We start from the raw sequence: 15636 nt of genomic DNA, 5'->3' as shown, positions 1-15636 counted from the left end.
CAGTACAGGGGATTGTCACACATAATGTATGATTTTCTAATGTCCCACTGGATTTTCATGTAGATGAAGAACATGTTTATCATTTAATCAATATGTGGGCCTGGAACCAGACTGTTTTGCACTTAAACACTGATTATTTATTATAAGTTTTCATACCACTGAATTTGCCAGGAATGCAAATAGCATATACATTAAGGAGTATACTATATATAGCTTGGAGCTTTGCTAAGCATGGTTTACCATTTCAGAAAACCACATTGCGAATGACAACGTAGCTCACCAAATAACTCACAGATATGGGGCTGACGGACTTGTAACTGTCACATTCACCATGATTTTATGTGCAGGTGTGAAGCACTGGCTGCTGCTTTCCGGCTTCTAGAGAAGGCATGCCCGAATTTCCACATACTGAGATACACTGTGTGGACATTGTGTGAACTGAGATACTGAGATGACTTTGCGTGGACATTTTTTAGTAGGTGAGACATATTCTCTATGAAGTTCATCCTAGTGCAATAAAAGAGTAAGTAAAGGGGGCATCTGAACATGTTTACTGAGTCAACACAGTGAGTTTGAGAAGGTTGAGGGCCGCTGTGTTAGTGCATCAGACCCTCACAATAAACTCTCCAAGGTAGGTCTGGCCAGAATATTTGGTCTTCAGCAGACAAAAACCTGGAATAACTGTAAAATAGGCTCATCCACACCCAGCCAGGCAGATGTGGGTCCTGGGTCAGATGCTTACCTGTGTTCATGATATGCTACTTCCTCGTTATTCCTTAGAAATGGACACACTTTGCTTATTCATACAAATTTCCTAAATTTTACATGAATCAATCTCATCTACTATAGCTACAAGGAAAACATTTACTGAAGTTCCATGTTAGTGTTCAAATCACTAATTGGAAAAGCAATTCTAACTGCTGTTGGAATGTTTTGGGGTAGTTTTACTCCTAGATGGAGGAAAGGTTCACACAGTTATAATTTCTTAATGGATTATACTTTAGTCAAATAATTTCTGTCCCTTGTAGTGTTCTTCCCATTGAATTCAAATGTTTCCATTATTGATATTGCCACACATACTTTTCTTCTCATTAGCATTTGCCTGGTATACCTGGATCATACTATCTATTTTTTTTTTTTTTTTTTAAGGAGATGGGGTCTCACTCTGTCACCCAGTGTGGGCAAGAGAGCAAGACTCTGTCTCAAAAACAAAACAAAACAAAACAAAACCAGAAATTTATTCTGGAGGCTGGGAAGTCCAAGATCAAGGTGCCAGCATCTGATGTGAGCCTTCTTACTGCTGCCTCACATGACGGAAGGTGGAAGGGCAAGAGAGGTCACTCCCCGAAGCCCTTTTTATAACGGCATTAATCCATTCATGAGGGCTCTGCCATTAAACACTTCCCATTAGGCTCCACCTCCCAACATGTGTGTACTGAGGATTCCGTTCCGACACACATTCATTTTGGGGGGAACACATTCAAACAATGGCATTTACTTCTCTAGTAATTAAAGAGTATAGGTTATTTTGCCTTCCTTTAAAGGGTACTGAGTTTTGACAGGTAGTAAAATCACTAGCAGATCCATTTAATCCTTTAGACTTAGTTTCATTCTTTGTTAGGGCAGTCTATTTAGAAATGGTTCTCAGTCCTAGGTTGTGGGCGTTACTGTAGAGTGTGGTCTTACTTTTACAGCGTGTCCTTTCTGAGGTCTTAACTAAACGCCTGAGGTGTTCACAGGATCCATCCACATTGGCAAGACCGAAACTCCAATGTCTCTCAGCACATACACCTCTGATACCTCTGCTCAGCTTTCTTCCCCACAGCAGCTACTCTCTGCTGAGCCTCTCACGGTCTTTCACTGCATGTTCATGATCAAGGTCTTAGTCAAGCATGAAAAGGAGTGCTCACATTGACCCCTGAACACTCCCCAGCCTACATGGCCTCCTTCTCTTCTATACTCTGCTCTGCAAATTCCAGCCACTTTGGCAGACCCAAACTCCACTCTCTACCTCCTTAGCTTAGCAAGACCACTGTACTCTGCTTGGGCTCCACATTACCATGCAGTGGTCTAATAAATACTCCCAGTAGAAACCAGGGGTGACAGTGAGGTTCAGAGTCTTGTAATGAGCCAGTGCCTGAAAATAACTGACTTATATTTTGTCCAGTTTTATAACTGCAATCATGTGGAAGGGCAGCTGAGTACCAGTTACTCAGCTGTGGCCAGAAGCAGAATTCAATTATAAGTATTTTTAAGTTTTCTTTTTTCTATATTAACTGCTTCCTCGCAAGCTGAGTCTGATGCCTGTATGTTCTTTTATTTTGGTTATTTTTCAGAATGTGTTCATACTAGTGATTTCAAATAGCATTTAATAATTCTGAATTCTTTTTTAGAAAGTGCTGTTGGTTTTCTTTTCCTCTAAAAACATGGACTGCCATGCTGATGTTAAAGTTACCTTCATAATTGGAAGAAGGTCTTCTACTTTGTGTACCTTTTCCAGGGCTTCTCGAACTTCCAGCAATCCTTTAGGATTGTTAGCTCTTAAAGAGAGACAGAGAGAGATGGCAACTGAGATTAATGCAGAATTGTAATAATTAATCATGCTATTATCTTTAAGTTAAATAAATTGACCTCAATTTTGAGTAGCTCAATATTCAAAATGGTAGGCCACAAATAAAGTTTCTAAATAATGGGATAGTTCAATTCTAATGAGTTTTGGACTACAGATAAAAATTAAGGAAACAGCAGCAGATGAGAATTAAGGAAACATTTAGAAGGCAAAACAGGAAAAAGCAGAATGGATCAACAGCCAGTGTTTGTGTGAACATGTATGGTTATGAGTTTGGTTCTGAAACCCTGATTTTCCTGTTCCAGCTCTAAAATTAGATGTAGATGTTTTGTTTTGCTTTTTTCCTTTCTAAAGTTGCTCAAATGAAAGTATTCTGCTAGGTTTTTCCACCAATTTTATATTTACTTGGTGATATTTAAGCATGCAGATCTTTTTCCCCTAGTGTTCTGCTCACTGTTTTGTCTATACCATCCTGCCTTTCAAGTGAAGGAGAATAAGTATTAAAGGTGAAATCCCTAACAGATAAACCCAAAGAAACATCCTGCTTTATAGAAGAAAGAGACTAGAAAAGTCACAATAGTGCATGTAAAGTTAACACTTCAGTTGAGGTCTATGGATTTTGTAGAGTTATTAAAAAGAAAGTGATTATGAAAGCCTTTATGATTCTAAACACTATGTAAAAATTTGATAGCCCTTGTTTAGCCTGTCAACAGGCTTAGTTCTCAAGTTTCAAAAATACAACAAATATAAAATACATGAAATCAACTCATTACTAAGAAGGAGAAAATTAAAGGCTTACCCATGATAAACAAGAATTCTATCTTTAATAAAATGAAGTATTTTCTCAAAATATTCCAGGTATCTCATGTTGATCACCTGACCCCTATAAGGCAAAAATAATAAAATTAAGAATATTTTTATAGAAGAATATGCTTAAGCCAATATCTAATTTCAAAGCTAATTTTAAAAAAATAAGAAACTATGAGAATAATGTAGGGAAAAAAAAGTCTGGGAAATTCAGTTCATAGTCAATGAGTGGAGAAGCAAAGCACCGTCTTAGCAAGACCGCCTGGCAGCTCACGGGGCCTATCCTGGCAGGAGAGCCATCAAACTCGGCGCCAGATCAGTCACAATGGGAAGACAAATCCCCCAGCACTGAAGTGAGCTTCAGACTTTCATATCAGCGTCCTCTGACGGACCCCATCACTTATGGGCAGTGTGATGCCCCCTCCCTCCGTTTTCCCAACAGCATCATCGAACACCCTGTCTTGCTCTCTAGCTCACTAGCAGTCTCCTTTCCTCTATCCACTCTGAATATTCTTTTCCTCACATTTCTATCCCTTCTGATCCTTTTCTTTCACACTCTCCCCCAGAACTCCATGTTCAGCCAACATGCTGAGTCACATGACACAGCCGACTGCTCCCAGGACATCGCTCCCTGGGTTCCCACCAGGCATCCCAAACCTCAAAGGTTACTGTCAAGTAAGAATTCCCTCCTGCACCCCACACTTCTCCCAGCCTCCCCACTAAATGTGTTCACCTACTTTTCATTCTGGTGCTCTCTCGCCTAATGGAACCACCATGTACCTGAGAGGGAAGGTGGCCTTCCTCTAACTCCATGCCCTCTCTGATTGCAGCCCACTGCCAGTGCTCCTGATTCTACCTTCTAAGAGTCTAGCTCTTCCTTTCCAACTCACTACCATACAGCTTTCGAGACCTTGGCACTTGTCCACCTGAACAACTACACGATTTTCCAATCTCCTCCCTTACCTCCGAGGTTCCTGCCTCCTCTCCAATCTATTTTGCCATCTGCTGCCAAGGTGATCGTCCCAATGTGTAAATCTGTTCCTGTTACTTCTCTGCTTATAATCTCTGAATGGCTCACCATTGTCTTCAGGGGAAAAAATTCCTTAGCTTGGACTATAGAATGATTTATGTTCTGACTTCTGCCTATCTTTCTAGCCTCAATTCCTGATACTCCCTTAATTGCAAACTCACTACCAGGCATAACAAGTTAGTCACAGTTTTCTGACCATACCTAACTCATCCATTGGTCCATGTTAATCACCCCACCTCTCTGTTTTCCATTTTTCCAAATAGCTCTGGTAGCACCAGAAGGCTAAATCAGGCACCCCTTCTCCAGGTTCCCATGGCATCCTGTGCATGTGATCACCTCACTCTTAACACACTGCATAGTAGTTGTCTGCTGGTCTGTCTGCTGTGAGCTTTCGGTAGGTGGGGCTGTATTTCCCTTCTGTATCCCCATCACACAGCACAGCACAGCACACTGGCTGATCCACAGTAGTCTTCAATTAAAGTTAGTTGCTTGAGTCTACCTATCTACACCACAAATTATTCCATGAGAAATAGGAATATACAAGTCACAAGGTGAAAATAAATTTGTTTTCTAGAAGTTAAAAAAATATATACATACAAATTATATTTCCATTAAAACCCAAACTTAAATGTCAAAGGTGTATAGAATATTTTCCTTTTTCTTTTTTTGAGGCAGAGTCTTGCTCTGTCACCCAGGCTGGAGTACAGTGGCACCATCTCGGCTCACTACAAGCTCCACCTCCCGGCTTCAAGCCATTCTCCTGCCTCAGTCTCCGAGTATCTGGGATTACAGGCGCCTGCCACCACACCGGGCTCATTTTTTGTATTTTTAGTAGAGACGGGGTTTTAGGGTTTTACCGTGTTAGCCAGGATGGTCTCGATCTCCTGACCTCATAATCCACCCACCTCGGCCTCCCAAAGTGCTGGGATTACAGGCTTGAGCCACTGCACCTGGCCTGAATAATATTTTCTTAATTCAGCTTCCTTGAACTAGAAGCCTTTTAGAGGTGACACAACTACCATATTTATACATTTTATCTAAAATTAAATTCATTAAAAGATGGGCTGATAATATAGGTCCCCTTGAAACTGATATTCTTTAACATTTGTTCACCATTTATTTAGAAGGCAGCTAGGCACATAAAGAAAGGGTAAAGAAGTGAGCATTTCACCCATGTCCCCAACTAGCAGAGGCTCTGGACAAAACAGAAGTTTTCCAGCCAACCTGACTTGCCCTCCCCAGATGGCAGCTTAGTTACCAGAGAGTGTTATTTATCCAAACCCTTTGTGTGTTGAGGTGGGACGGGGAGCTTTTCCTCCACAACGAGAGACTTGTCAAGAGCCATGTAGTATTATTAACAGAATATTATGGTAAATGTAATATTCTCCATCTAATCATTTTCTATGATGTTTTAGGACACCTTAAAGACTGACGCCCTAGGAAAACATCTGCAATCTACCCTTCGGTCGTGCTCTATACCAGACAGAAGGGCCTGGGGAAGGAGCATGGCACATACTATGTTTCTTTCTGCAGCTGGGCTACAGGAAAGGAATGCAGGCAGGATTACGTAGGTGTATGTTCCCCGGTCAAAAAGTCACCAGGAAAGGAGCAATGGGTCACTCCTGGTCTCCATGGCCTGTGTCTTGAGAAACTCCTAGGAAAAGAAGAAAGATGCACAAAAGCTTCATACCTGATTAAATTGATGTGGTTGTTAAAACCTCTGCTAAGACTTCGTGCTGGCATTTGATCTAACCACAGCACAGGCTGGTCTGGGTCAGCAATCCTATAAAACAGAGACCTTTATAAAACCAGAAGTGCTCAGAAGCATTCCAAATAAAACATGTAGAAGTGTTTGCAAAGGTGGGGGTAAAGCAACAGCTAGTCCATTATATGATGTTCATACCTACAAATTCCAAACAGGTGTTCCAGCTAGACTGGGCGAGAAGCCAGGTAAATGTAAAGGTTTAGGAGCGGAGCACAGTTTTTGCCATGCAAACGAATATCAAAGGTTACTCTAAACTAGCTAGTTGCCAGGCACCCCATTAACTATAAAGGGACTGGTCCAGTGAAGTTCATTCAAAGGTACCACAGGTAATAGATCTGTTCTTTCAAAGAGACTGTTTCTAAAATGCTTCAGGTAAACAGGTGACTGGAAATGTGACAACAATCAATTCCTTTTTTTTTTTTTTTTTTTTTTTGAGATGGAGTCTCAATCTGTCCTCTAGGCTGGAGTGCAGTGGCGCCATCTCGGCTCACTGCAAGCTCCGCCTCTCAGGCTCACACCATTCTCCTGCCTCAGCCTCCCGAGTAGCTGGGACTACAGGCGCCTGCCACCATGCCCAGCTAATTTTTTGTACTTTTAGCAGAGACAGGGTTTCACTGTATTAGTCAGGATGGTCTCGATCTCCTGACCTCGTGATCCACCCGCCTTGGCCTCCCAAAGTGCTGGGATTACAGGCATGAGCCACCGCGCCCAGCCAATCAATTCCTATTTTGAAAATAATAGTTAAGTGCATGTCAAAGAATAAAGATGCCAACAATTTCTGACAAACTTTAGAGAGGAAAACCTAACTTAGAAGGCCTGGTGTTAGCAAGCAAAACAGGGTTCACAGCCTGTTAGCTAAAACAGACTGACGTTATTTGACAATGATAAGACTTACAGTTTATTTTCACTGAGATGTTAGTTACCTTCTCCATTTAACTGCAATGTCAAACATGTCTCTCCACTGCATCAACCGTGTCTTTCCATTCATTCGAACTTTCGAGTTGGTCCATGTACGCTGTACGGCTTGCATGACCTCCAAGGCAGCCAAACCCATAGCTATGAGAAAGGAATATCGAGAAGAGTTAGTATACTTTAGAGGGACTGAGTTCCACCTACTTTACAGAGTCTCAGTGATAAGTCAATAGTTAACACATAAAGGGTCAGTTATATTGGTGATATAAAAAGACCCAACACATGTTTCAGTCATGATGGTCCTACTAAAATTAAAACCCATCAGAGTTAACTAGAGACAGCTGAGTTTGTCTGCGCCCAACTCTGCTTCCTACTAATCCAAGTGGAGGTTTGCATTCTTCCACACAGGGAGTAAGGAAATAGCTCCCTGGATCAGCTGTCTGATTTTAAGTAAGGACTTAAGACCTATATTCTAGTCTCTACTACAGTAATAGCAAAAAAGCCAAGTATGTAAGGAGTCTTCTTTCAGAATTCAGTTTGAATGATTCTACACATTTCTATTCTGATCACATGGAGAATGTGAACAAGTACAATAAATAATAATTTTTTAAAACACACGACATGGTTTAACCACCCTTGCTCTTATGCCAGGAATATTTTCATTTTCAGATAGTTTCCAGAATACCTCTGTGTATTCGCTTGTTTGGCAGGAAACCAGGTGTTTCATATTGCATCAGGGATCCCAAACGATCAGCCACACAAATCAGCTCCTGTACTTCAGGCTTATAACTCTCAAAATTCTGATGTAACACATCTCTGGAAGAAACATGTACATGATAAGGACTTTTCAACAGATATTTGGCAATCCAATTCCACCTGAAGAGCAGTCACCTCCTCCACTGGAAAACTAATGAAGCAGTCTACGACCACATAATCCTTACTTCAGTCCTTTGCACCCAACTACACCTCAGTTTAAAAGGGAATCTTTATGACAGCATGTGCATAATTGCCATCACATGCTGGTTAGTAACAGTGAAAACTATGATAACTAGTGTGCAATTCAGAAGACACCTCTTTCCATTATTTGCTATGTAAACTTCTCCAGAATACATACCTGAATGGATTGCCTTTTTCAACAAGCAACCAAACCTCTGCCCTTTGTCCATTCCTCACTCCTGCCCAAGTTGTATTAGAACAAGTATACTTGGAATGGTACATGGAAATACTATTGTTTAGCTGCCAACCTGCTTGATGCTTTTATAACGAAGACTGAAACTCTAAATTATAGGTTGTTCTGGGGATCTCCAAGACCACCCTCACTCAGGCTCAGAAATTGGCTGGGAGGGCTCAGTGGACTTAGCACATAATGATACTCACAATAGTGAGTATCATTTTTTGTTTTGTGTCCTTTTGCTATAATAAATCACAGCACGTGTGATTTATTACAGCAAAGGGACACAAAACAAAACCAGCAGAGGGAAGAAGCACATTGGGAGAAGTCTGGAGGAAACCAGGCACAAGCTTCCAAGGGTCCTTTCCCAAGGAAGTCATATATGATACATTAAACTCTCCCAGCAATTCGTTGTGGACACGCGTAAAATGCTGCCAACCAGGAAAGCTCATTAAAGACTCAGTGGCCAGGATTATAGACACCTTCTGCCTGGCAAGTTCCCAAATTCCAGACACCCAGAAGGAAAGCACGTGTTCAATAGAAACCACGTTGTCTGAACAAACAGTTTAGGCACAGAGAACTACTCCTATTAGTTTTGGGAGTGGTAGGAATCCCCTCGAAATCCAAGTTCCCAGATACCAACCGAGGGTCACTCTTGCAAGCGGTCCTTTCTAAGGACAGCAGTCATAGGCCTGCTATGTTAACACTTTTGTGCATATAAATGTTTCTCAAAAAAGGAGTGGTTAGAGAACATACAAAACTTCCATGAGCAATCAATTTTCTTTTTATTATTTTTATTCATTTAATAGTTGAGACACATAGAAAACACAAAGTCAAATTACCCAGTTTAAGAACTAGAGTAATTCATGCAGTTGTATCTACTTGTATGCTGCTTTCCTATCCCATCCTCCTGTCTCTTGAAATTTGTGCTCCTGATTTACTTACCTTTTTAAAAACTAGGTTTGTTACACACACACACAGACACACACACACATATATACACACACAATATACTCTACAGTTTTGTTTATGAACTTTGGGAGAAAAAAATATGTGATAGCACAGCCTACTGACTTGCTGCTTTTATTCAACATTACATTTAAAAATTAATCCACATTGTTGCCTGAGTCATTTGTTTATACTGCTGTATAATATCCCATTGTGTGACTGTGACTATATCACATTTATCCATTCTTCTGCTGATGGACATTTGGGTTGATTTCCAGTGTTAGCTGTGAACAAATACTGCTGGTAGACCTGTTCAAGTCTCTCCTGGTAGATATGTGCACAAGTACAAAGTTCTCTGAATAGACACAGGAACAGAATCTCATATCAAGTATGAGAATATTCATCTTCACTAGATAATGACAAACTGCTTTCCAAAGTGGTTGTAGTAACTTATACTCTCATCAGGAGTATAAAGGTTCTCCATAATCTCCCTTCTGACCAATATTACTATTATCAGATTTTGTGACATTTGCTCATCTAGTGGCTGAAAAAAATCTCATGAGGCCTTAATTTATTAAGTATCTCTTCATGTTTATCATTCATGTTTTCCCTGTGGTAAAATTACCTGTTCATGTCTTTTGCACACTTTTCTATTGGTTGTCTCTTATTTTTAAATTTGTAGGGACACTTCAAAAATTTGGACACTAATTCTTGATCAGTTATTAAGTTTGCAAGTAGCTTTACTCAATTTGGGCTTATTTTTCTTTCCTTATGGTGTCATTTGTTGAACAGAAGTTCTTAGGTTCAATGTAGTCCAATTTATCAATCTTTTTGTTTCAAATCTATGCTTTGTGCTTCTTAATAAATCCTTGTCTACCCCAAAGTCATAAACATCTTCGTTTATATTTCCTCCTAAAGTTTAAAATATTTTGCCATTCGTACTTCAGATTTTCATCCATTTGGAATTAGATTACTATGCCATCACAAATATCAATTTTATTTTATCCATAAAATAACCTAATTGGCCCACTCCCACATCTTGACCAGTCCCATTCTGATCTGTAACACACCTTTACCATTTATCTAAGGTATCTATTCTCTTCCTTTAGTCCATTGTCTATCCCTGCACCAACACCATTCTGCTCATTATTATATTAAGTTTTGCCACCTGGTAGGATGAGAACCTTCCCCTTCAAGCCTGAGCATCCTCTTCTTTGGGAGTATCTTAATTATTCTTGGTCCTTTGTTCTTCCATAGAATTTACAGAATTTGCTCAACAAGTGCCTCAAAAAACTTGGGATTTTGAATGGCATTTTATTAAATCTATAATTAATTTGCAGAGAAATGGCCTTCTAATGTTACTGAACTTCCAATCCATGAACACAGTATTTCTCACCATTTGTTTGTTTGCTTAGTAACTTTCAATTAAGTTTTGTGATCTCCATACAGGTTTTATACAGATTTTGTTAGATTTTTTCTAAGTATTTGTTACTATTATAAATGATATTTTTGTTATTCATATATAGAAATGTAACTGATTCTTGTATATTGATTATAAACAATGACCTTGCTAAATCTCATCATTTCCTATAATTTGTAGATCTTCTAGGTTTCCTTTGTAGATAATTATGTGATCTGCAAACAATGACAGCTTTCTATATTCCTTTCTAATCCATATCACTGATTTCTTTTTCTTCTCTCTGTGCACTGTCTAGGACTTATAGTTCACTATTACAGACAAGCACTGATTCTGGGCTTTTTGGTTTGACTCCCAATGCTAATGTTAATGTATCTACCATTTCATTAGTTAAAATGATGTTTGCTATAGGTGTTTTTTGTTTTGTTTTGATTTTAGAGATGGGGTCTCTGCTGTGTTGCTGCAGTGCGATGGATGGCTATTCACAAGCACAAGGATAGCATGCTTGATTGAACTCCTGGGCTCAGGCAATTCTCCTACCTCACCCTCCCAGGTAGCAGGGGGTAGCGTGCCACCACGCCCAGCTTATAGCTCAGTTCTGAGAAAGGGAAAAAAAATGATCTTCATTTAAAGCACTTACTTTATGTGGGGTTGCAACCCTGGCTGCTCTTCATAGTCTTCTATGAGGAAAGGCAGATTTTTAGCCCAGTGGTCCTTAAAGCTTCCAGGCAGATCCACATCAATGTTATATTCCGTAAGGGGGGTATCAAGGTGTGCATGAAGATATCGAGAATACTCTGCAGAAAGGAAATGAGATCTGACACATCCAAATACTGCTAAAGAAACTTTCTTATGTCTAACTGCTATACAAATACTTTGTAACAAGCTGTTCTTCAATTATAAGAATTCTAAAAAGAGTTTCTAAATTTTAGTAAGTCACTATTAGTATATGATAGAGGTAACCTGCCACTGACTTGAGATAACAAGGTCAAATATAAGTCAGTCAGTCTGGTTCTACTTTGGCTAATTTTTTTTTTTTTTTGAGACGGAGTCTCACTCTGTCGCCCAGGCTGGAGGGCAGTGGCAAGATCTTGGCTCACTGCAAGCTCTGCCTCCCAGGTTCGTGCCATTCTCCTGCTTCAACCTCCAGAGTAGCTAGGACTACAGGTGCCCGCCACCACACCTGACTTACTTTTTGTATTTTTAGTAGAGACGGGGTTTCACTGTGTTAGCCAGGATGGTCTTGATCTCCTGATCTCGTGATCCCCCACCTTGGCCTCCCAAAGTGCTGGGATTACAAGCATGAGCCACCGCGCCTGGCCTACTTTGGTTAAATTTTAATCACCTTTCCAGGAAAACCACTAAAAATCTCATTGTTTTCAATTCCAGAGTTTGAGAATCCAAGTTCTGTGTCAGAGCCTGGTACTCTGTCAACTGGTATATAGATTAACTGGATATATGATTTCACCAACCGACTAATGGACTGCTGCTTATCTCTATGAAAGCACTGTAGGAAAAAACCCAAAGTACAGAGTGCCTGCCCCTTCTGCCTATAATTCACAAGTGCAAGCTCTACTAAACCAGGAAAAAAGGGAATTGTAATTCAGGGTAAAGAAAGATGTTGCCTAATAGGTAGCCCCAAGGCACCTGGCTATTGGATACTTAATGAGGCTAGGGTGATTGAAACTGAGTTTTAAAGTTTATTTAATTTGAATTAATTTAAACCTACAAACTGATACTTGATTCAATCATTAGAAAACTTCAGTATGTTTGAAATGACTTGCACATATGAACCTACTTTTTCAACTATAAATATTATAAATTCTAAATTCAGATCAAGTATTTCCAATGAAAATTTAACATCCAAATTGAGATGTACTATAGCATAAAATATACACCAGATTTCAAAGACTTAGTACAAAAAATAATGTGAAGTATCTAATGAATAGCAGTTTCATATTAATTATGTTATATGTTGAACTGATATTTTGGCTATACTGAATTTAAAATTATACATTATTAAAATTAATTCCACTTCTTTGATTTTCACTTTTTTAATGTGGCTACTACAAATTTAAAATTACACACACAGCGTTATACTTTTTTTTCTTTTGGACAGTCATGGTATAAAGGGCTCACAATAACAAAAGAAAATGTAGGCTTTAATAAAAAAAACTGTCTTCAGAGACAGGAGAGAAAAGGCGAGTAAAACTACAACTAATAAAAGGGTAACTGCAAGATTTGCTTTCTTCCTCACCTCATATTTCTCCAAAATATATGAGAATTTTGATATGAAGGAATGACAAGTCAAATATACCAAGTTCACATTTAACAGTAAGAACTGGCTGGGCATGGTGGCTCACGCCTGTAATCCCAGCACTTCGGGAGGCCGAGGCAGGTGGATCACGAGGTCAAGAGATCAAGACCATCCTGGCCAATATGGTGAAACCCTGTCTCTATGAAAAATACAAAAATTAGCTGGGCATAGTAGCACATCCCTGTAGTCTCAGCTACTTAGGAGGCTAAGGCAAGAGAATGGGATGAACCGGGAGGCGGAGCTTGCTGTGAGCTGAGATTGCACCACTGTACTCCAGCCTGGTGACAGAGCAAGACTCCGTCTCAAAACAAAACAAAACAAAAAACAGTAAGAACCTCACAGAATGTCAGTTTCCTGCCCTTCCTGTATTCTTGGATAACATGTGATGAGACACAAATACTCCAGATGCTCGTCACATTTAGTTCAAAATATGGCTTTTCAACTTAAGTAAAAAATGTTTTAACTTTAGAAAGTAAAAATTTTAAAAGTGGTAGAAAACGCGTTCGACTGATCTTTTGAAGATATAAACATCTAGTCTCAACACTAGCACTGACAAGGTGTGGCTGTGGACAAGTCACCTAGCCTCTTTCAGACTCCACTGTTTCATATGGAACATAAAAGAGTCAAGCAATATGATTTCTACAGCTTTGAGCATGAAAATCCAACAATTCTGTGATTTTCTGACTTACCTCGGAGATACTTCACTTTAAGATACTCAGGGCTAGCCTTCTGGCCTGGGAGAGGATCATTCAGCATAACTTTTGTTTGTGCTTTTATCCCTTCATAAAACTGTCCCATGGCAACGTGGCTGAGCCCTTTCATATACTGGCACACTTCGTTATACGGCTCTAGCTGCAGACACCGCTGAGGACAAAATGCTGCATTAGTATCAATACAGTTTAAGAAACCTTTGAAATGCCTTATTCTTTACTCCGGAATTAGTTTTCCCTCCAGGTTAAACCAGACCTGTAAACTAGACTATAAGACAAGGGCAATGATTTCTTCTCTTTCTTTTTGTTGGAGTAGAAACACTATTCTCAGTCCCCCTTCTCTATTCATTTCACTAAACTTCACTGAAGAATAATCCAAGAATTCCAATTACTGTGTACTTATTTACGGATGCTCACCTTAAAGTTCTTAAGGGCTTCCTGTAAGCTGCCGTGGTGGTAGAGCATCATTCCCCGGAGCTGGAGGGTTTGCACATGATTTTGGTTGAGCAACAGTGCCTTTTGAAAGCTCTCAGTGGCTGCTTCAAAATTGCCCAATTCTCTAGGTATTTAATAATAGTTATGAATACAGTATAGACATTACAGGAAACATACAGAATAAGCTATCCTCAGAATTATGGACCAATATGTAAACAAGATACCTTGATGCGGGTGTTCCCTTTGTTACTTTTTTATAGCCTCTGACACATTACATTCTACTTACTTCTAAATCTTACCAGCTTATAGGATAACCACAGAGCTCTTGAAATTCTGTGGGGAAAATTCATCTGCTGATTTCCAAAGGCAGATGCTTATTCAAACCTCTCTCCTTGATTATTCACAATGAGTCCCAAACCCTAAAGAACTGTGTGTAAATTTTAATATATGGATAAAAACATACTTTTCCCATTTGGAAAAAAGTATACCAATTATAATCATAAACAGTTCATCATTCTCAATCAAATTCATAGCCTTAAAAATGCATTTTTTTGGTCACCAAAGTTGCTTTGCTTAAAATCTAGTAAATCATTATATAATTTAGAATTCTGAAAAAAGAAGTGTATTTTAGAATTGTAACCATTCCAGAATGGAAATGGTTGTTATGGATCAATCTGCTTTTTATTTGCTTTTTAAATAGGTTTAGAAACTGGGTCTCACTGCATTGCACAGGCTGAAATCAGCCTCCTGGGCTCAGGTGATGCTCTCACCTCACCTCCTGAAAAGCTGGGACCACAGGCACATGCCACAGAGCCTGGCAGTTCATTCTTTTATATATTACAAAGAATAGAAGTAACTTCAAAATGTTCTATACCTAATTCTCTATATATAATGGACATTTTTAAAAAATACAATTCCTGCTTACATTCATACAGCACTTTACAAGGTGCTTTCAAATTTGTTTTCAATTTCTATTCAAAAATTCTGTGAGACAGGAAGCATAAATATCATCCCTTAAACCCCAAACAAATCCAGACACACTTTTTCCAAGTTAGTATAAGAGTTCCGCAAACTATCAGATAAATAAGTTCTTGAATATAATCCTTCCAGAATAAGGTACCTAATAAAGGGACTTTCTGTCGCTATTTTTCTTTTCTAGCTTTTGTAGCACCTTTACAAGTGAGAAGCCAGAAGCTCAGAGAAGTTAAGCACTCATACCTGCAGAACGACCAAGGCAGAACTAAGTCATGAGCTCCTTCACTCATGTCATCCTACTTCCTTTTCATAACACAATATACTTTTTTTTTTTTTTCCTGTTTTGAGACGGAGTCTCACTCTGTCGCCCAAGCTGGAGTGCAGTGGCATGATCTCAGCTTACTGCAACCTCTGACTCCCGGGTTCAAGCGATTCTCCAGCCTCAGTCTCCCATGTAGCTGGGATTACAGGCACCCACGACCATGCCCGGCTAATTTTGTATTTTTAGTAGACGTGGGGTTTCACCATGTTGGCCAGGCTGGTCTTGAACTGCTGACCTCAAGTGATATGCCTGCCTCAG

The 15636-nt window shown here is 39.5% G+C and overlaps 1 protein-coding gene across 8 annotated transcripts in view; it reads right to left on the bottom strand.

Annotated features, from left to right (window-relative positions):
- LOC105499159 (tetratricopeptide repeat domain 13) overlaps positions 1 to 15636 on the bottom strand; it is a 102140-nt gene that overhangs the window by 39099 nt on the left and 47405 nt on the right. For 7 of the 8 annotated variants that reach the window (XM_011771639.2, XM_011771640.2, XM_011771643.2 and 4 more), the window contains 8 exons: positions 14064 to 14205; positions 13626 to 13800; positions 11260 to 11416; positions 7769 to 7899; positions 7095 to 7227; positions 6097 to 6189; positions 3369 to 3452; positions 2456 to 2540 (listed from right to left, as the gene is read on the bottom strand). In XM_011771639.2, coding sequence (XP_011769941.1) covers positions 2456 to 2540; positions 3369 to 3452; positions 6097 to 6189; positions 7095 to 7227; positions 7769 to 7899; positions 11260 to 11416; positions 13626 to 13800; positions 14064 to 14205 — 1000 coding nt within the window. Of the gene's footprint in view, positions 1 to 292; positions 508 to 2455; positions 2541 to 3368; positions 3453 to 6096; positions 6190 to 7094; positions 7228 to 7768; positions 7900 to 11259; positions 11417 to 13625; positions 13801 to 14063; positions 14206 to 15636 lie in introns of all 8 variants that reach the window. The other variant, XR_011610519.1, reaches the window with a different exon arrangement.

Source organism: Macaca nemestrina, chromosome 1, assembly GCF_043159975.1.
Source record: "Macaca nemestrina isolate mMacNem1 chromosome 1, mMacNem.hap1, whole genome shotgun sequence".
Taxonomy (NCBI): Eukaryota; Metazoa; Chordata; class Mammalia; order Primates; family Cercopithecidae; genus Macaca; species Macaca nemestrina.
The sequence above is the reverse complement of the archived record's forward strand: the minus strand, read 5'-3'. Positions and strand labels throughout refer to the sequence as shown.